Source organism: Accipiter gentilis, chromosome 8, assembly GCF_929443795.1.
Source record: "Accipiter gentilis chromosome 8, bAccGen1.1, whole genome shotgun sequence".
Taxonomy (NCBI): domain Eukaryota; kingdom Metazoa; phylum Chordata; class Aves; order Accipitriformes; family Accipitridae; genus Astur; species Astur gentilis.
This window is the reverse complement of record NC_064887.1, coordinates 34143141-34163998: the sequence shown is the minus strand read 5'-3', so window position 1 is coordinate 34163998 and position 20858 is coordinate 34143141. Positions and strand designations below refer to the sequence as shown.

General features: G+C 40.8%; 1 protein-coding gene across 1 annotated transcript in view; it reads left to right on the top strand.

Moving 5' to 3' along the window:
- ABL2 (ABL proto-oncogene 2, non-receptor tyrosine kinase) overlaps positions 1-20858 on the top strand; it is a 51252-nt gene that overhangs the window by 23453 nt on the left and 6941 nt on the right. The window contains exons 2-10 of the mRNA XM_049807164.1: positions 11175-11345; positions 12121-12416; positions 13087-13359; positions 14126-14210; positions 15900-16077; positions 16721-16905; positions 17203-17355; positions 18865-18954; positions 20210-20383. Of these exons, the coding sequence (XP_049663121.1) occupies positions 11175-11345; positions 12121-12416; positions 13087-13359; positions 14126-14210; positions 15900-16077; positions 16721-16905; positions 17203-17355; positions 18865-18954; positions 20210-20383 (1605 nt within the window). The remainder of the gene's footprint in view (positions 1-11174; positions 11346-12120; positions 12417-13086; positions 13360-14125; positions 14211-15899; positions 16078-16720; positions 16906-17202; positions 17356-18864; positions 18955-20209; positions 20384-20858) is intronic.

Below are 20858 nucleotides of genomic sequence, written 5' to 3'. Positions count from 1 at the left end.
GCCATAGTAGTGGACATAAATAAAATGCATGTTTGTATCTTAGCTGCATAAAATTCCTTCAAGTTGAATATACTGGCTAGTCTTACCTCTCTTCAATTATTTTTAAAATACTGGTTTTTTATTCTATCCCAAAATACCAGATTTACTGAATAATATCCATCATAAACCTACTAAATTATATAAGCATTTTCAGTCCAGATCCACTTAACTTATAATCTGTCTATTCATTTACAGTTACTGTTCTTTGTAATAAAACTGATTTTTTTACTACACCAGCAAGTCAAACAGTGACTTTTTGTAGCTTTGATTACTGTTAGGAGTATTGAAGTTGCTCAGTCTTACTGTAGTTTCTTTTCCTTCAAAGCTGTATTAATTCTGCCATAACCCAGAAAGGATTTTCCAAAAACATTATTTCAGTGAGTACATTCTTGTCTTAACACTGGACTGAGACACACAAGGGCTAAACACTGCTGTTAGTAGATTTGAAAAAGCAAATGTAGCGACACAGCCTGAAACTGCAAAGCTGTCGGCACTGTGCTAGGAATTCTCCTTCTGTCGAAGCTGGGGGTTCGTGTTACCCTGGTTATTTAGCAGCTGTTGGAAACAGCGCTGGTGAATGGAGTCCCTTGTCTGGTCAGTGGAGCCAATTACAAGTGTCTGGGTTTCACCAACGGGAAGTGGCACAGCAGCCAGTAACTAAGTTTAGTGCGATGGATGTGTTTCTCCGATTTCATACGTGCACGTTCACACTGCCCCCCACAAAAGTGAATCAGCCCATAAGGCCGAGAAGGAGCAAGACAACTAAAACTCCCTCAGCCAGGGCTCAGCTGGATGTCAGACTCTGGGGATCTCCTGACAAGCACCCACATTAAGAGTTTTCCCTGGTTCTGAACTTCACAAGACAGCATGCAATTTTTGGGCAAGTATTCATGCTAAAGCTCGGCTTTTCTTGGAGGAAAGGAAACGCTGGTTTATTTTCTAAGACAAATATATTTCAAAGGAGGCAAGATCACAAGTCTTTTAGCCAAATGAAGTAAATATTATTTTAAAAAAGGAGACCCCTTCTTTGTTCAAGAGAAGAAAATGGCTGTGGACAATGGCTTGAACAGCATATTGGTTGCTGACAAATGAGGTTAACAGTTTTGTAATTTATTTTTAGCTAGAGAATATTTTTTTTAAAACAGAAGTACTGTGTAGCTTTGGCAGTTGCTGCATATTCAGTGTGGGTGGATGGAACTGAGAAGTCGCATCTGTGCTAACAAGCATTTTGGGATTCCATTAAAAAATTAAACTCATGTACTGGAAACTGAAGCTATATCAGCTCACCTGGGGAGCTCTGCCCTCCGAATATCCTCCAAAAGGTAAGCAGTGCAGCCTGTTCAAGGCACTTGCAAAAATAATTACTTGGGCCTCAAGATTTGACAGCAACTCAAATTTGGGCTGTTAGATTGACATTTTCTTTCACTCCTGAGATTACAAGTCAGTGAATTAGTCTCTACCCTCTCCTTCTAAATTTTTCCTCTAACTAAAAAGGCTAAAAATAAATTTCAGAAAGCCAGCTGAGAAACAGTTTAATGTGGTCATTGTTCCAGGTGCTGAGTCTAAGGAGAGTACCTAATACTGTAAGGCTTCTAATAAGATGTAATTATGTCAGTTGGAAAGCAGCTTGGACATTTATGTCATGTTAACTCCAAGGTCTGATCAGTTAGTGCTTTACATCTGCAATATAAACCTCTCACCAGCTAGACTTGTGTTAGTGTACATATTTCTGGCTTACTTGGGGTCAGTTGAGCCATGATTTTTCAAATAGTCTTTTTGCAGAAGAGCTCTTACTTAAATGTTTGTCTTCACACTGTGAGTAAATAGCTATTCATTTGATTTGCTTAGTAGATAATATCTTGACTTTGATCTGGCCAGTATTAACAACTCCTCAGGAATTCTGTTGGAGTGAAGTGTAATCCACGTTAAGCAACTTCCCTCCCAAAGTACTGATTAAAAAAGTGCTAAATGACTTGCTGTAAGCTGTCATAATGTTTGGCCATCCCACCTTTTCTGGAGAAGGACTGGGTGACCTAATCCTCCTTACCCTTCATACTGGAGAGGCTTACTGGAACTTAGCACGACAGAGGAAGAATGTCAAATAGACTTTTGATCTACATGTATGCAGTTTCCCAGTTATCTTTGAAATCTGGGTGTCCCTTCATAGAACTCCTTTCCCTAAAACTGTCATTGTGGGAGTAGTTACTGTCCACTATAGGCAGGATTCAGAGGAACAAAGATTGCAACTGCATCACCTCAGTACTCAATGGAAAGAGGTATGTAATACAGAGCATCTAAAGTTGGTGGTCTCTGCTTGTTTCTAGATTCCAGCAACTGCAAAGCTGACTAGCTTTATAGGAGCTGAACAAATCCTTAGTAAATAAGGTAAACACTTTGATACAGTATTCAGGGTTTTGCAAAGAGGTTACATTTGTAGCTTTTTGTTCTCAAATCCTTTTTGTATATCATTTTAATTGCATTAAAATCTTGCTTTCACTTCAGAAAAGTGTTTTTCTTATTACCTGTTGTGCTGTTGGGTTTTAGTTCCTGCCCAGACACACATTCAAAGTCGTCGGATTGGTACTTTGAGTGGATTCTTGTGCTTCTTACCATTCCCAGTACCTGTGACAGGAAACATCTGTTGCACCTTTTAATAACTGTTTAGTCCAGCTCTCCTGTGCTCAGATGAGTTCCTCAACCTAGAGTGTTTTTTAAATGCATCTAAAAACCTGCATCATTTTGCTAGCTGCATTTATCCCAGAGTCACTTTCCTGCCAGAGTTCTGTGAGGACAAAAATCCTTAGAGGTAATGAGTTAGCAGCGTTTGTACTGAAGATGATCAGTACTTCATCTATTTTGAAATTCTCTCTTAAAACAGCAATGCTACTAAACGCTTCAGAAGGAGGTTTGGTCACTTACTGTTGATCTATGAAGAGATTTATGAACCTTGCACTCAACAAGGAATGAATGAAGATTTTCAAATGAATACTTCGGAGTTTAAGCTTGATTTATTTCATACTGGATTCTGCACCAGAAAGATACTTTACCAGAAATTAGTTGAGAAAAAAAATAGGGAAACATTGTGTTAGATTGATATTAGGAGAAATGGGATACATATGTGTCACTGACACCTGAGCAAAGAAGTGGCTGTTAATAACAAACGGAGAGGATAACCTTAACCAGTGAAACGCCAGATAGGCAGTTCCTTCTATCAACATTGATTTGTTTGGCGTTTTTAAAATCTTAACATAGCTAACATCTTGTAATGTTCAGGTAGACAGACAGTGTCTTGAATTCTTCATAAATTGGTGTAACTAAATCAATTGAGATCGATCTGGCTCTCTACCAATGAAAATTCAGTAACATCAAAACCCCAAACCTTGTCTTCCCTTGGATTTCTATATCAAGCGAGCCAAAAAGCACATCTTCTAGGTAAAGACTTACCACTTTAACCATTAAATGAGTGCTGGGGAATATCATATGAGCAGTTTATCATGTTAGAAAATAAATCCACTCCCAAGAGGTGAGGTGTATGGAGAGCTTTTAAGTTTCTCCATATATTTCTCTCTCTGATACCAAAGATCACTTATTAACCTTTTCTATTTCAGATTTATTTTGATAATTGAGGCAAGATAGTGCTACCAGCTTGGCTTGAAATATTTCTTTATATGATGTGAGCTGTTCATGATGCTGTTTTGTCACTGACTCTGAAGTCTCCTCCCATTCTGTCTCTCCCAGCCTGGTACCATAAATAGAAACCTATTCCTTGCCCATCCCAAGTTCTTGGCTTGGAGCTGTATTTCTTGGCTTTATTCAGTAGGTTGTTTACAGTACTTAAACCTTGCACTCTGTGGGAGGCCCAAAGACTAACTATGGATCTGTGCTTAGCTCAGGCAAACCACGTTATTAAGAGTCTGGTTGCTTGCTGGAGAGGAACACCTAGGAATGGCATTTAGTTAGGATGCCTGTATTTTACCAAAGCCATATGTGAGCTGTCTGACCCCTTTAAACTGGTGTTTTTCATGGCCACACGTATGTCAGCAAAAAGACTAGGTGGTCCATTTAGGTAAGGGCTTAAGTCTGTTATAGGGTAAATAAAGTTCATAGGTCTGCTTCTGTGGTACCACATTATTAGACAGCAGGAACTTGGCTTGTTCAGCATTGGTTTGCTTTTTAGTATGTAGTTTGCCTTGAGTATTTTTGGTTAGTAGGAAGCACTGACACTTGGCTTCAGAAACAGCTACTGTAGAACTTGATACTACTCCAATCATGTCAGCAAAATAGGAAAACCACTTGCTGCTGTGTTATCAATTTTGTTTCCTCGTATTCATTATGGTAGAAATCCTCCCACTAACAAGCTGGTTAAAGATCTTGAAGTCTAGTGATGTAAAGTGATGTACAGTGATGTACCTTTTGAAGATGCAGTGGAAAATACTGATTATACTGTCAGTCATTAGTTACTTGATGGTCTACTTTCTATGCTCTAAGTTGACCAATGCCTATTCTTCAGTAGTCTTAAAAGCAAGAATATAAAATGAGTCTGTGTGTAAAATAGCATCATGGATATTTATATTGGTATTTAGTTTGAAAACTCAAAGTGAAAATGAAGCAAAAGATGTGACATATGAAGAGATCTTGGTGGTCTTGTATTCAAGCATCCCTTTGTGAAAAAGAGGCATGCAAGAAGCCAGAGGGTAGAACACTGTGTGTGTGTGTATATATATACACACACCCTATGGGTTTTGATATAAAATGCTGAGGTATCAGATTAAGACTGTATACAATAACCAGTATTTACCCTATAACCCTTTGTCTCCCTTCCATTGACAAACCAGGTTAGCCTGCTGCCAACCACACCAAATCCTTTTCAGATCTGTATTTCCATTTACACATTCTTTCATTTAAGAGAAATTGACAGTTGCTTCATAAATTCAGGGTATAACAAATTTTTTAGAAGCGCCCTGAACTGTATGTATCAAAGTAGCATGGTCAGCAAGATTTCCTTATATTCAACTTTTTCCCACTGCTGGAAGAACTAGAGAAATGCTTCTAAATGGATGATTTAAGCTGTACAGGAAGAGTAACCACTCTCAGGAAATGGCTTTGAAGGGCACCACAGGGAATAGTCTAAAGAGAGCTGGGAGGAGCTGCTGTGCCTGGAAGGTGGATTCTTCCACTGAGGAAGTTGAGTGTACTACAATTAAGATTTTATATTGTGCACTTATTGTGAAGGGAATAGGAACAGGATGCAGATGTCAAGATGGTGTCTACAGTGTAAAATAACTATCTAGGAAAATCAGTTGAAAAAGAAATAACGCTCATCTAGAAGGTAGAAAGATGCGCAGTTTTATTCTGCCTGTGTGTATGTGACAGGACCTTACGAGCAGCTACACACTGTACAGGGACACCCCATGTCCTTCCCACTGAGAAGCACTTTCAGGAGGGTGGCTGGAAGGGTGCAGGGACAGAATTGCCTTGTTACAGGAGGCTTACAGCCATAATGTTACTTGTCCATAATGCCAGTGCTGGCCAGTACTTGATTCCCATCAGGAGCTTGTTAACAGACCAGAGAGCCTTCTCACAGAGGCTAAAAGTGAGAGGTTCAATAGATATATTTGCAAGTTACATTATTACAACCTAACTTTCTGCTAATCCGTCTTTGTTCCAGAGATACCAAATACTCATTTGTGGTATTTTAACTAACAAGTAAATTGGTTATTAACTTTCTTAACTATTACAGCTGTGACTAATTTAGTCACAAATCCATATATAGCTTGCCATTTCCTGGTACTATTTCAGACCTACCTGAAAAGCTTGTTTGTCACCATGCTTATCCATGTATTTCTGAGGCTATGCTGTCTCTACTTACAAATTCTGCTTATTCTTTGTGTATTAATAGATACAGAAAGGTTAGTACAAATACCAGAGTAATTAACAGTACCCAGAGCACACGAGAGGGGAGAAAACAATAAACTGCAAGAGGAAGAAACAAAGGAGAAAAGAAATAAAGCTTAGGAGCTTCTAAGTAAAGGTATCTCAATGTATAACTACTGGCTAGCATGCTGCAGGATTCACTGAGCTTGGTTTTGTAGGAGGAGGAAAGGAGGTCACCCACTTGTCAGAACTTTAGGAAGACAACAGTATGCAGGTATCCTAAGGTATTTTTTTTGTCTGGTTATTATTTCCACATACATTAGATGATGGTGGTAGGGGAAATAACTCATGTCATAGGCTGTATGGGGAAAAGCAGCTCCTCATCACCACAGCATATCCAGTTTCATATAGCATTTTTCCACATCCCCAGCCTTACAAACATTTGGAATAAGCCAGGTTGCTCATTTCTTACCTTTAGCCTGATCTGAGTCCTCATCACATGGTGCAGCTGCCTTTCTCGCAGAACAGTGGAGTCCATGGATTATAGAAATGCTGTTTATTTTTTTTCTTGGTGGGCTGCAACAGCTCCTCTCCCCCTGCAAAGGCCAAACCACTACCTTCCCTTTCCCTGCTCCCATTTACACCCTTCTGCAGGCCCACCACTCTCCCAGGTGTGAGACTGCCATGGTGATGGCTTGCTCTTTAACCCTTCCTTGTCCACATGTTAGGAGGAGCCTGTCCTGCTACAAATCATACAGCCTTTGCTAGAAAACTAGGGCTTTTAAAGAATTCATCCAACAAATCTTAGGTTTTTTGAGAGGTAATTTGATGGTGCCCTTTCAGAGAACTGTCCTGAGTCTTACTAAATTGGCAAGTATGCAGCTCAGACTGGGCATACTGTACTGTCCTTGCTTTCTGTTTCTTTCTGAAATCCTGAATTGTTCAAGAGTCTTTACTTGCTCAGTGCTCGTACATCTCTCAGACGTGTATTTTCACTAATATCCTTTCCTGGTGATTAATTTAAATAGTGCTCCAGCAACAGTATGTGGAGTGGAAAAATTAATCAGTCTGGGCGGTCTCCTTAATGGGTGATCTGTTTTGTAATTTGTACAAAGAAATTTCTCCAAGGAGACTGTTTGCTTTCTTCCCTTTGTTGCCTAACTCTTAGTGGAACAAAACTCTGTCTTTATAGCTCATCTCAAAATTGTTTCAACTTGCAGTCCAGTCCCCACATCCTCTGTTTGTTCAGTGTTCCCTGGGAAGCTCCACCCTCACTTCCAGCTAATAACCAAGTTAAGCTGCAGCTTGATTTTCCCAGTTTCTCCTTTGCCTGCTCGGCAGCGCTTGCTTTTTCATTGGCCGCCAGCCTTGTGAGCAGTGAACATCTGCACGTGGTGGTGTTTGTGCTGTCGGTGACAGTCCAGGACTTCTCGAGCCAAGCAGCCTCTGCTGCTTGCTGCGAAGCACAGCATGATTGTGGGGACGGTCCTCTTCCAGTCTAGCAGCTATGGCAAAGAGGGCAAGCTGCTCTGCTGCCTTGGCGAGGAAGCCTCTGAGCCTGGTGTGAGTTTCACAGGTATGATGCTCAGGGATGTAATGCTGTGCCTTGCCTTTCCTATATTTCTCCGAGTGCTTCAAGGAGGATGTTGTTCCTTTCAAGTCTATCTTTGTCTTGTAGTATGAGACCAGCCATAGGCAGGACTGAGATTGCCTGCTTTTATCTGAGTTTTAGGATTATTGAAGCATCGTTTTCGTGAGCAGTTACACAGTATTTCAGAGATAGAGACCACTTCAGTACTTGATGTGACTCTGAAATTTAAGATTTTGTTTATACTACGTCCTGCTCTTGGGCTGAAGAGATTGGTAATTGCAGTGTTGGCAGCATGGGGGTGGGGGGACAAAACACCGCTTACATGTTGGCTGAATAGGAAAAGCATTCATATCCGGAGAGAAGCAAATTGTATTGTGGGAATAAAGAAAAGGAAGGAGATGGAAGAAGCATAACCTTCTTGCATGACTGTGTATTACTTGTACACTAAATGATGATGGAAGTTTTCCATTGTATAGGAAATAAAAGTGGTAATATATGATTTGTGGTTAGCCTTTAAAAGGAGCTGATATCAAACAGAACTTCCCAGCTCATTTCCTTACTCCTGGTATGAATAGAGCTTGCAGACCATTCAGTTGGAGGGGTATTATTTGTGATATGCTTTGGTTATCTTAGTTTCCTTAATGTGGTCTATGTGATTATCATGTTTCACTGACCTTCCATATCCTTACATATTGGATGCTATAGATCCCACACCATATTGAGCAGTATAGGTTATTATGTAATAATATCCTGCAATAGATACTTTTATATCCTGGTAAATTCCCCTTTAGTAGATATTGGGTAACTTTTACAGTTACTTAAGCATCCAAGTCACTCTAAAAATGGAAGTGAAGGAAGTTAGTGAGACATGAACTCTTAAAAGCATTTGATTTTTAGGTAATGTGATTTTTAGGTAAGCACTGTAGCTAAGTGATTGAAGCTCCTCATCAAACATTAACTTCTGCTGGCTTTTTTCGTACATAAAGTGGGTGTTAAGAACATGTGCCAGCCTCACAGGCATTCCTGAGGAAGTGGTAGCAGTCCCACATCTGCTTTGAATCCTCGCTGGCAATCCAGCACGGCACCACAAATGGTTTCATGTGGGCAGAGCTGCTCAGCGCTAAGCAGCAGGTGGCATTTCTGCTGGTTTTGCCTTGGCTAAAGTGCTTGCTGCTGGGCTCAGTGTGGGCAGGCTTAACTAGCTGGTCATGGGATTTGCTGAGCTGATACTAGGCTGCTTCAGGCTTAATCACAGAGTGCATTGTTAAATGCTTACCTCTGTGCTGTCTGTTAAGTAGGGGTTGGATGCTCAGTTCATGAGCTTTTCTGGCTTGAGAAAGAGACTTAAAGTATGCTTTGATTTAGAACAAATGCATATATTTTTGTTTAAAGCCTTCCACATTTTGGCAGATTAAAATTGAAAGTAAGATGTTATTTAAACACCATTAAGGTATTTTGGAGCTGAAAGGTCAGATAGTGTTTGGAAACACTGCCTACTTTTGTGGTGGCTCCTTAGCAGAGATGTGTAAGTCACATTCCTTGTATAAGCACATTCGCTGAGTGACTTTGCTTAAGGCACTGGTAAACACTCTCTCTAACACAAGTCACTCTAGAAGTACAAAGAATGTATTATTTAATTAAATATGTATTTTTACTCCATAAAGAGAGCTGGATTTAGGAACTGGTGTTCTTTCCTGGTGCTTAACAACTGGACATGCATATGTACACGCCCAGCCCTAAAAAATTAACAGTGGGATGTTGGTAGCCATGCTATAATGTAGGTAGCTCAGCAGGGATTGGGATTTCCTCTCTTTTCCATGATAGCACCCAGTCTGATGAGTTAGTATATTGTAAAACTAATTGCAGTTGATAGTTAGGAACAAGAAGCGTATGTAAATATTGCATCTGTGGACAATTAAAGAAGTGACATTTTGGTAGCTTAATCTCTAGTCACTTCTGTTCTTGCTAGGATAACCTTGATAGAGGGCTACTTTGGCAAGGCTCAGGAGGTAGGTTATTAAGTAAATGCAAGATGAGCAGGTTATGCAAGCAGTATAACTCTGATTAATTACCAGAAATGCAGTCAAAAGCCACTTAGCTATGTGTTTAAAAACAAAACGGAACAAACCTCAACCATTTACTTTCTTATGTACCTACAATACAGTCAAAAAATTGCATGTAGATGCTGGGAAACCCTCTAAGTCCTCGTTTTCCAGGCTTGAGCTCTGTCCTGTGACACAGATTTGGCATGTGTTTACCTATTACTTGGCACAGGCCTTTTCCCGTTTTGTGTCTTGCTGACTTCCCATTTTTCCTGTCCTGTATTACATTTGAGCTCTTTGTTCTCTTTTAAAGTGCCTTATAGACTAGCTCTCTTTCATGAATGTAAATCTCATGGGAGTGTGGGGAAGGGGGTTAGTCACATGCGCGTGTTCTCTGGCAGTGGGCTGCTTAAAAACATCCTGAGCCTGACTTCTCAGCCCCTCAGAAATGGGCCAAAGCAATGATTGTAAAGAAAGAAAGCGTCAAATTTTTGAAAGAGGACTTTTTATGTTTAGTGCATTTAATGAAATCTCTTTGCAGTGTTCATTTCCGTAAGTAAGTTCAATAAGAATTTGGAAATGTATACTGGGACAGGACCTTAGGGCAGTTGTACCATCAGAGAAAATATTTGCATCTGTACACCTTCATATTTTTTTTGCCCTCTTGAGCAGCCCACAGGTATAAAACCACATCATCGCTCTTTCTCTTGTCTTAATATTGAAATTTATTCTGCTACATGTTCCTGGAAAACCTCTCTATGGGTTAGAAAGCCAGTGATGGTCTTGGCATAGCACTACCATGAAGTGTTCAGACAGTTTTGCTTTTTACTACAGTTACTTCCAAAACCCTGCATATTTAGATTGTTTTTCATCATCACAGGAACTGCAGGGACTTTTTCCTTTTGTCCATAAAGCAGGTCTGATTCCTCCCTCTCCCTTGTACTGTCAAGTTTGCATCAGTTGTCCTTTGAAACAGCAAAAAAGAACTGCCTTGGTATTCAGAAACACTGCTGCTAAATACCTAGCATCACCCTTACTGCTTTCTGTTCCTGTCAGTTTTTGACTTCTTACTTACACAGTCTTGAAATGTATTACAAATCACCATTATTTCTGCTCATACTGAATCAGTTACTATCCCAACCTATAGATCTCATTTGTGTCATAATTCAGTCTGTCCTACCTGTATTTGTAATGTCAGTTTCAGATCCAGGCTGTCTACTTCAGCCACAGAAACAATAAAGACATAAAACATAACATTTCAGTGTTGAAAGTTTTCCTTCGCTACTTTGTATAATAAAGAAAAAGCACTTTTAATCTCACCCATTTTTTTATTTATGAATGCATAAATACTTTCAAATAGAGGTATATATAAATAGAAGTATATATAATATTATAAATATTAAATAGAAATTTTATATATATAGCTTGCTACTTGGTATATAGGCAGTTAATCACCTTCTCCAGCCCCTGTTAGAAGTAACCTATAGAATGAAGAGTCAGCAAAGTGGAAATTGAAAACCACTAATCTAAGATGTACAGATGTGGTGCTCCCTTTCCATAAAGAGCACATTTTGATCTATTTATGATTGTACCCAAAGCAATTATTTCTTCTCCTGCTCTTTCTTCAGAGGCCCTGCACCGCCCCTATGGTTGCGATGTTGAACCCCAGGCACTGAATGAAGCCATCAGATGGAGCTCCAAGGAGAACCTGCTTGGAGCCACTGAGAGCGATCCCAATCTCTTTGTTGCACTTTACGATTTTGTAGCAAGCGGTGACAACACGCTCAGCATCACCAAAGGTAAGGCTGTGAATTGCAGACCAGCTACTAGGTTGAAAACTTAGCAACAGAAAATAGAAAGCAGAATCCTTCCCTCAGTAGGAATAGAAATGAGTGCAGTTAGAGAAGATTATTCTCTAAACTGATGATTTTAAGCAGATGGTCTCTCTCTCACTTGTGCTGGAGAGACACCTGCCATGTGGTTCTCCTAGTAGAGATACAGGTTTGTGTAACACTGCCCAACAGTCTACCCCAGCTATCGTTGTTCCCATTCTAGGCTCCTCAAATCACTGGCCTTGCGAGACACCTCTTTTAGGGGAGGGCAGAGGAAAACTGTTACATTATTAACGATAACAGAATTCAGCACTTTCAACTGGGTCAAAATCAAGAATTAAGAATTTCACAGAGATTTCCTGTTTCTGTTCAGTACATGTATCAGAATATGACCTGCTGCAGAGCTGTTTTAAATCACATGCCATTTAAGACTTCAACAAAGAGACAAACCTCATCCTTCCAAGAAAAAAAAGTCTTTCTAGTCTAAAAAGCTGGACTACAGGAAGCTTTTTGACTTCATCAATCACACTGCAGTAAATTAGGGAACAGTATTATCGGTATTCTGTCTGAAACTTTACTTCATAAATACTTTATATATAGCAGTTTAGTTATAAGATCACTGCTGCAGATTTTTATTGTTAAGCTACAAACCCAGGCTTAGTCAGCTGATGATGAGTTTCTCCCTTAATGAGACCCAATAGATTGCACTGTGCTTATTTTGCTTTTTTGTTTCTGGTCGTAGGTGAGAAGTTGCGAGTCCTGGGTTACAACCAGAATGGTGAATGGAGTGAGGTACGTTCGAAGAATGGGCAGGGCTGGGTACCAAGCAACTACATCACACCAGTGAACAGCCTGGAAAAGCATTCATGGTACCATGGGCCAGTGTCACGCAGTGCAGCAGAGTATCTGTTGAGCAGTCTCATCAATGGCAGCTTCCTGGTTCGTGAAAGTGAGAGCAGCCCAGGGCAGCTATCCATCTCGCTCAGGTACGAAGGACGTGTTTACCACTACAGGATCAATACCACCTCAGATGGAAAGGTAAGGATCTCCGGATAATGCTGTGGGGAGAGGAAAGAAAGATATTAATGAAGAGATGGTACAGAATCTCAAGTTGCAGACTGTTAAGAGAGGGGTGTATGTGAGAGCAAACGGGTCCACTTGTTGATTAATATGAGAAAAGAACACGTATGCCAAGAGTTTGGTGGTAACTCACTGAACACCACTTTGGAAGAAATGCAGACGGTGCTTATCCTGGCTGAAAGCAGCTAGGGAGCAAAGCAGTTGGGGTTTGATGTGATATCTCTTCATTGATCCACTTAAAACAAGCAGAGCTCTGGTAAGTCAGCAGTTTTGATCAGCATTTTGAAACCTTGATCAAATAGCAGTATGATGTATTGAGAGATGCAGAAACAGACCTTGTGCTTTTCTACAAGAACTCCAGTTTCTAGTTCTGTAAAGCACAAGGAAGGAGACAGCACTGCTCTCAAGTGATAGCTTATATCTAGCTGCCTTCTGCAGGTAAAAATCCCACAGATTGATATTCATTTGCCCAACAACATGAGAACAAATACTCTATAAAGTCTGGTTCCCTTACCTTTCTTTTTTTTTTGTAAACCTGCTAGAATGTTTTTACTGTACCTGTTTTCCAGTGTTACTGAAAGCCTCCAGCTGCCTTTGTTTAAGTAGATTCCTGTTTCGTTCATAACAGGTATATGTGACAGCAGAAAGCCGTTTCAGCACACTAGCAGAGCTAGTGCACCATCATTCAACAGTAGCAGATGGACTGGTGACAACTTTGCATTACCCAGCACCGAAGTGCAATAAGCCCACTGTCTATGGAGTGTCCCCCATCCATGACAAGTGGGAGATGGAGCGGACTGACATCACCATGAAGCACAAACTCGGGGGAGGGCAGTATGGCGAGGTGTACGTTGGTGTATGGAAGAAATACAATCTCACGGTTGCTGTGAAAACATTAAAGGTGAGTTTTCAGATTGTTACGCACTGTTCATTTGGTCACTGTTTATGATAAGGGTAAGGAAATTGTAACGTTCTCAGTTATACCTCGTAATGATACAAAATATCAGAAAATGGAGTGTGCTGATCTGCATAAAATCCATGCTTGAGAGTAGCTTTGCAGAACAAAGTCAGCTTATCAAACTTGTACCAGTGCACGTGGCTTGGAAATAATTTGTAACTTCGGCCCAGCAAGCTCCTGCAGTCAGATCTGTAGAAACGATTACCAAGTCCACTTCTCTTTCCTCAGAAGGGCTGTGGAAGCTTTAAGGAATCAAAGGTGTTGGAAATACCTTCTACCACCTTTCCCCTACTCCTGGAAAAATTCCACTTCTCAATTTATCTTTTTCAGAGCCTTCTGTTTGTTTCAACATTAACAGCTACAGTTCTACGTACCCCGTAAGTAAGGGAGCTTTCAAGCTTAATTTTTATAGCTAGGCAGGGGAAGTAAGTCAGTGATCCTGAGAGTCTTCTCACCAGCCACAACTGCTTTGGTAGCCACAGTAGCTACCAAACAAGAAAGCCTAGCACTTTCTGGGTACTGCAGGTCTATTACTTGGCCATGCTGCAGCCCAGCTTTTCAGGGGTGTTATATTTTGCTTTGGTAAAAGCCAAACCAGCAGAATGGAGATAAGGATGCCATCATTTATATTCAGCTTGGATATGTGGTGTTAAGCAGACCTTGGTCATGAAGATAAATTTTCCCTTCTTTTGCCTCTCTGTTTATCTAGGAAGATACCATGGAGGTGGAAGAGTTCTTGAAAGAAGCTGCTGTGATGAAGGAGATCAAGCACCCAAATCTAGTGCAGTTGTTAGGTTAGTGAAATTCCTTGCTCTTTCTGTTCTTACTTGAGCTTCTACCAAAATGAAATCTGTCTTGTTTAAAAGTAGTGGCAGATTTTCTGTATTTATATAACTTTTTGAATCAGGTCAGGCTATAGGGTGGTATTTTTGACAGCTTACTCCTTTATGTAGTACTGGAGCTAAGAGACACTAATTTTAAATAAAATATCAGATACAGTCACTTACATTAGTAGACAGCTTTGCTGTTGAGGCATGACTATGCATTATATAAAAGTCTGCAATATCAGCTTCCTGTTAGTTTATACCCTTGGCCTTAGGTATGCTCCAGGGTTCAGTTATCAAGGTCAGATTCCTTTTCTGCTGTGTTAAATCAGATTTAAAAAACTATTTTCCGTGACTTATTTTTCTGATAGAACAAAATTATAAGAAAATCCAAAGTGAAAGAAAAAAATTATATTGAAAGCACAGCAAATACCATTCTTCATGCTTCTTAAATCAGAGACATTTATAGAAAAAGCTGCACTAAATAGAAAAATCAGTCCATAATTAAGCAGAAGACAACCAGTTTGCTGCTGTTGTAAGGGACCCTGTGTATCACCAAATAAGTACATGAGATCAAGGCAGTGGAGATGCAAGTCAGATCAAACAGCACATGAATGGAAGAAATCTGCAGGCTTTACAGCCTGGCTGTGCCCTGTTTGTCTCGCTAACAAATGCATGATATGATGATCACTATTAAATAGTCTGCATAGCTGTTAATTCTACATGTACAAAGATTCTTAAGCAGACACCCTAAACCTTTACTAGTGTTTAATTGCCTCTGGATTTTTGCTGCTTTCAGGAGCAAAGCTGTCAAGCCAAGCCTAGGATGAAAGGAGAAATGTGAAGAATGTGAAGGCTTTTAATAATGGCAACTATTCTGTACCCATTTAAAAAATGGGCACAGATGAGGTGTCTGCCCAGCCCTGTCTGGTTCCAGGAGTAGAGACTAAAAGATTTCTCATCAGAGAGATGCATTTTTGCTTTTTCTGATGCACAGAGTAGTTGTGGTTTACTCGTGTATGTGTGTAACGGTATGACCAGGCATTCAGCAGTGCTGCAGTGGGAGTTCACAGAGATTTGACATGAGTATCCTGTTGCCCTCCTCCTCTGCTAATACATACTTTGTTCATAATTGCAATGACTGTAGCAAGTAGTCATCTGAGGAATGTGTGAGAATGCTGCTTTAGGAGCAGGTCCCACCATGCTGGTCACTTACCCAGCTAGTACACATGGGATTGCTTCACATTAATCTGTAGTGACATTTCAGTCTGGAAATCTTGCCAGCTGACAGGTACCTACTTCCAGTTGGCCACTCTTTAGCTTTATGAAGAAAGAGAGGGGAAGAAAAGCAAATCATATGTGTTCAAAATAACTCTTATTTCATTCTGTAACACTCCAAAGAACAGAATTACTCCTTCATATATATTATATAGAAATAGCAGTGCTTTGGTAGACATGTTTCTCTCTATCCATAAAGTGGATGGACAGAAGCACTGCAGCTGGGCTGCGTTGATCTGGGTCTTGTAAATGGAAGCCTTCACTTTTCAGAGAAACACTCATCAGTAAAAAATGCAACAAATGGATATTAAATTAGGAATAGTGGTAAGCTAGGGAAGAAAGGGAAGCTTTATTCACATGCTCTCTCCTCCTTGCTGCTAGGTGTATGTACCCTGGAGCCCCCCTTTTACATTGTGACAGAATACATGCCATATGGGAACCTGCTTGACTATTTACGGGAATGCAACCGGGAGGAAGTGAGTGCTGTTGTGCTACTCTACATGGCCACTCAGATCTCCTCTGCTATGGAGTACCTGGAGAAGAAGAACTTCATTCACAGGTGGGTAAAGTCACATTGAGCTGGTACAGTTTCAGATTGCAGTGATAAACAGGCCACCAGCATGGTGGCCCAGGAATTCCTCCTCTTGGGGAGGTTTATTCCAGAGTTAGGTTTCACACTAGCTTATCCATTGGCTGTTTTGCTTTCAATACTGTCTTGCAATACCTTCTCGCAGTGACCTTCATAGCAGACTTACAACCTTGTGCACGACTGCCTGACAGCTACGAAAGTTGGTGTTGTCCTGTTCTGATGTACCACCTGTGTGCAAGACATTGTCAACCCGAAGTCCTATTTTAATCCAGTTGGATAAAGCAGTGCCATAGAGCTGTTACTAGTGTGTGATGAGCTGCTGATCTCATCCTATTCTCAAGAAACATAAAGTTCTCATTGTAACAGCTATCATTACTGGAAATTTAATAGAATTTAAAGAATGAAGCCTAATCCTGACTTACCATATTGCTCCTACAACAAGTCTACTCAATTTTTGACACTGTTCAGAGCAAAGCGCACATTGCCTTTACCTGTTGTATAAAGAGAGTGCTTCCCGACTCAGAAGAGAGGGACAGGCTATGCAACCACAAGACTATATTCAAAAGCCCTGCTCTTGCTCCAGTAAAGGAGTGTGCTTTTTTCTTTTGTACAGAGACCTGGCAGCACGGAACTGCTTAGTTGGGGAAAATCATGTGGTGAAGGTGGCTGACTTTGGTTTAAGCCGACTTATGACTGGAGATACCTACACAGCTCATGCTGGAGCCAAGTTCCCAATCAAATGGACTGCTCCTGAGAGCCTGGCCTATAACACCTTTTCAATCAAATCAGATGTGTGGGGTAAGAAAACTCCACTTCAGTTTTCTTTTCTTTTTAATTTTGTTTTTATTTGCCAACATAGACAGTGACTTGTTTTCTGGCCTGGGCAGAAACATGTGGGGAGGAGACAGTCTTAAGCCAGGCCACAACTTCATGAATCGATAGCATTTTTAGTACGTAATGTCTTCACCTAGACTGGCCTGAAACATCTGCAAGAGAACAATACTGCCTCAAGCTGCAGTAAAGGCCACAACGTAATGAGCAACATGAGAGGAGGGCAGACTTATGACCAGGAATTTTGTTTTCCTCCTTTTGCAGCCTTTGGGGTGCTATTATGGGAAATTGCTACCTATGGGATGTCACCATACCCAGGCATTGACCTCTCTCAGGTGTATGATCTGCTGGAAAAGGGCTATCGGATGGAACAACCTGAGGGCTGCCCTCCAAAGGTTTATGAACTGATGAGGGCATGTGAGTATCTTCTTCCAATTTGGGGGACAAAGCCTGGGAGGGATGGGAGGAATTTGTAGTTAACTCTGAAGTCCTTGCTTCTAATGTGCCATTTTGTTACCTAACGTGGCAAAGGCCCCATCACCTGAGACGTACCTGCTTACTGATGCAAAATGAGTCTGGTCTGTAGGGGAACAAGAATTCACTCTCAAAAACTGTCATCCCACAGTACAGCTAGATAGCACTTTGTGGCAAATTGTACTGGTATTTTGTCAGTAGGACTCTTACTATGGAATCACCAAATTAGAAGGAAATTTAGTTCTCTGCAAACACAACACCCGTGCAGGAGACATGTAGTTGACAAGGTTGCACAAAATGCATCCTCCAAGCACATCGTGAAAAGCTCCCTAATGCTCCATAACAAATTGAAAATCTACTAATAAAAGACTAAAAGATACAGTATGCTACAGGAAGAGCAACAGAGGTTAAGAGCATTGCTAATCTTTAGTCCCACAAGAGTATAGAGAATACATTGGGCAAAAACCTGAAGATCCTAGGGAGAAAACCAGGCCATCTTGTTGAGGAAGGTAAGCAGCTCTGAGCAGAGAGACCCTGTCAGTGTGACCAGGGTGGGAAGAGACTCCTTGATGCTAACTCAAGCAATCTGTGTGGCCTTCAATGTACAAGACAGACAAACCAGGGCTTAAGAGGCCATTCTACAGCCTCTCTCCAGCAATGCCTGATCCCCAGCATGTCAAAGAAAGTCAGGCTGAACTTCGGTTGTGAAACAAAGAAGCTGGGTAATGATGAAAGATATTGCTTCAAAAAACTTTCAGGAAGCTCACAAAAGCCCAAAATCAGGGAATTTATATGATATTAACACAACCCAAAATGAACAGAATGCCAGTCACTTCCCAGACCCTGTGGTGGTATCAACAGATAGTGCTTCCAGAATACATTCCCCTGGTGCAGATTTCTAACTACAGAAATTACACTTTTCGTCATGATACCCTTCTATAACTTTCCAAGCTCCATCGTAGATCAATGCAGTCTCTTCCTCTTTCCCCCACAGAGTGCATACGTTCTCCTTTTGGAAGGCTCTGTCTGAATTTCAGTATTAAGAGCATGTGAGCAGAATGTTGCCTGGAGTTTTGCACACACAGTTATCTGTGACTGGGCTAGATGTGTCCACTCCAAACAGCCAGGGTAGCAAACATGGAATTCTCCTTTGCCCAAAAAATTCAGAAAGAGGGACGGGGAGATCAGAAAAAGCTGTGGAGTTGGCAGAGGGCTGGGGTTTTTAGAGCTGGTTCCTTCCTCTCAAGATCTGGTTGTTAGGATACGGTAGGGTGACTTACTGCTGCTATGAATTAATAGCTGTGAATGACTGTAAAGGCTGTTAAATAGTAGGAGATCAGAGTCTGACTGCAGCTGAGAAAGCTTAAGTATTTTCTGTCTCCTGGGACAGAATAAAAATTTACATCCTACCCATTTAGGCACCGAGGCTTACTCTGCTTTCTCGTATTGCAGGCTGGAAGTGGAACCCACCAGACCGACCTTCCTTTGCTGAGACCCACCAGGCTTTTGAAACCATGTTCCACGACTCGAGCATCTCAGAGGGTGAGAGCCCCTGTTGCTTTATTTCTGAAACAGTACTGGAGATTATCCCTCAGAGTGCTATGTCTTATGGACAAGCCCTTAAAGCTCATCTGCTAGCAGTGGAGGTTGTGATGAAGCTTCATCCCTTATTAATTTCTTAACCATAAGTGGATAAATACATTCTCTCACTTGCTGCACAAATACTGAATAAACTTTAGACATATACCAGTGTAGGGGACAGTATAGTTTCATTTGAGCATTAAGATGCCAAAGAGTTAATTTAAAGAATATTGTCTCCTCTATTAGAGGAAGCCTCTTGTTTCCCAGACTGAAGAGTAAGGAATAGTGAGTGATGCTGAGAGAGAGAGGAAGATGTATGCATATTGCAGTCCTTTGCTGACTGCAGCAATTAGGTCATGAACTATTATTCTACCAGCCTTCATTTTTAAAAAGTGTGCCTTAATCTCAGGATTTTCTACTTAGCTACTTCTAGGAGCGAATCTGTGCAACTCAACTCTCAAATATAATCAACTAGGAGTTAAATACTAGTGAGAAGTGTGATACTAGACAGCAGACAAGGAGAAATGTCTGAGCGTCTTTTAAATTTTTAAATTAAATATGAAACTGATCATCCACTACCCTACTATAGAAAAAACACACCAGATCGAATTCTGCCAAGGACGATCTATAATAGGCACATCAAGTGGCCCACACAATTGCCAACCTCGGTGTGGCCAGGAGGTTGTGGGCTTTTTTCTGTTTTTTCTTTTTCAATGCCATACCTTATGTTGATGTTGAGAAGGAAACATGCAGTCTTCATTTCTAATAGGAAGGTGCAGTGCTTTGCTTCAAGCAAAGCAGCTTAGATCCAAATCCAGAGAAGACACAACTTTTGGGGGATCCCAGGAGCATCAACAGGAGGTACCTTAATTAAAAACAGAGGCAAATGCATCCAGTGCTGGCTTTAGCTCTTGAGCAATGCTTAACCCAGTAGAGAACTAGAGTCGTACTAGACCTCTTGTACAGAACCTACCACTGTTTCGGGGGTTTTTTGCTGAATTTATAAAGAGGTAAATGAGTTTGAAAGCATTATGAAAAACATCTTACCCTGAATACCTCTAGACTTAAGCAAAAACTAAATCCATGAACTATGTATTTCTCAGTCATGTATCTCTTCTTGCCAGTCTGGGTTTGCAGTAAAGACCCAGATTTTCTTTTTCTCTTCCTCTGCTGGTTTCTGTTCCAACTATTCCCATTTTGGTTTTTTTCCTTACAGAGGTAGCAGAGGAGCTTGGAAGAACAGCCTCCTCCTCATCTATAGTTCCTTACTTGCCCCGGTTACCCATGCTTCCCTCCAAGACTAGAACACTGAAGAAACAGGCAGAGAACAAGGAGAACATTGAAGGAACACAAGATACTGTGGAGCACTCGGCTTCCAGCTCAGCACCAGGTATGGGCACTGGGACAGTGGCAGTGAGGCCACATATTCTGGGATAGGCTTGCTGCTGATGTAAATTTCCAGAGAAACAGAAGAAGACAGAACAATGTGACATGGGAAAGTGCTTTGCACTGCTATGTCATTAGGGCTGTTGGCCACCTCAGCAGCCCAATTATTCACTAGCAAACAGAAAACACTGCAGCTTGTTCAATGTTCTTTTAGTAAATCCCATTGTATTTTTTTCTTTTAAGTTTAGTTGTGCTGCTTTTTTTTAAATGACAGCTTCAAAACTAAAGTTGACAATGCAACAAGACATTTTCTTTTATACTTGTGGTATTTAGGGGAGGAGGAAAAAAACTACAGGAAGGAAATAAGAAACTGGAAGAAAAGAGCAACTTCACTTTCTCCTGAACTCTCTCCTAAGTGGCCTCCTCAGTATAGACAACAGACAAGTCACGCATGCAGAAGTGGGGAAAAAGTTTTGTTT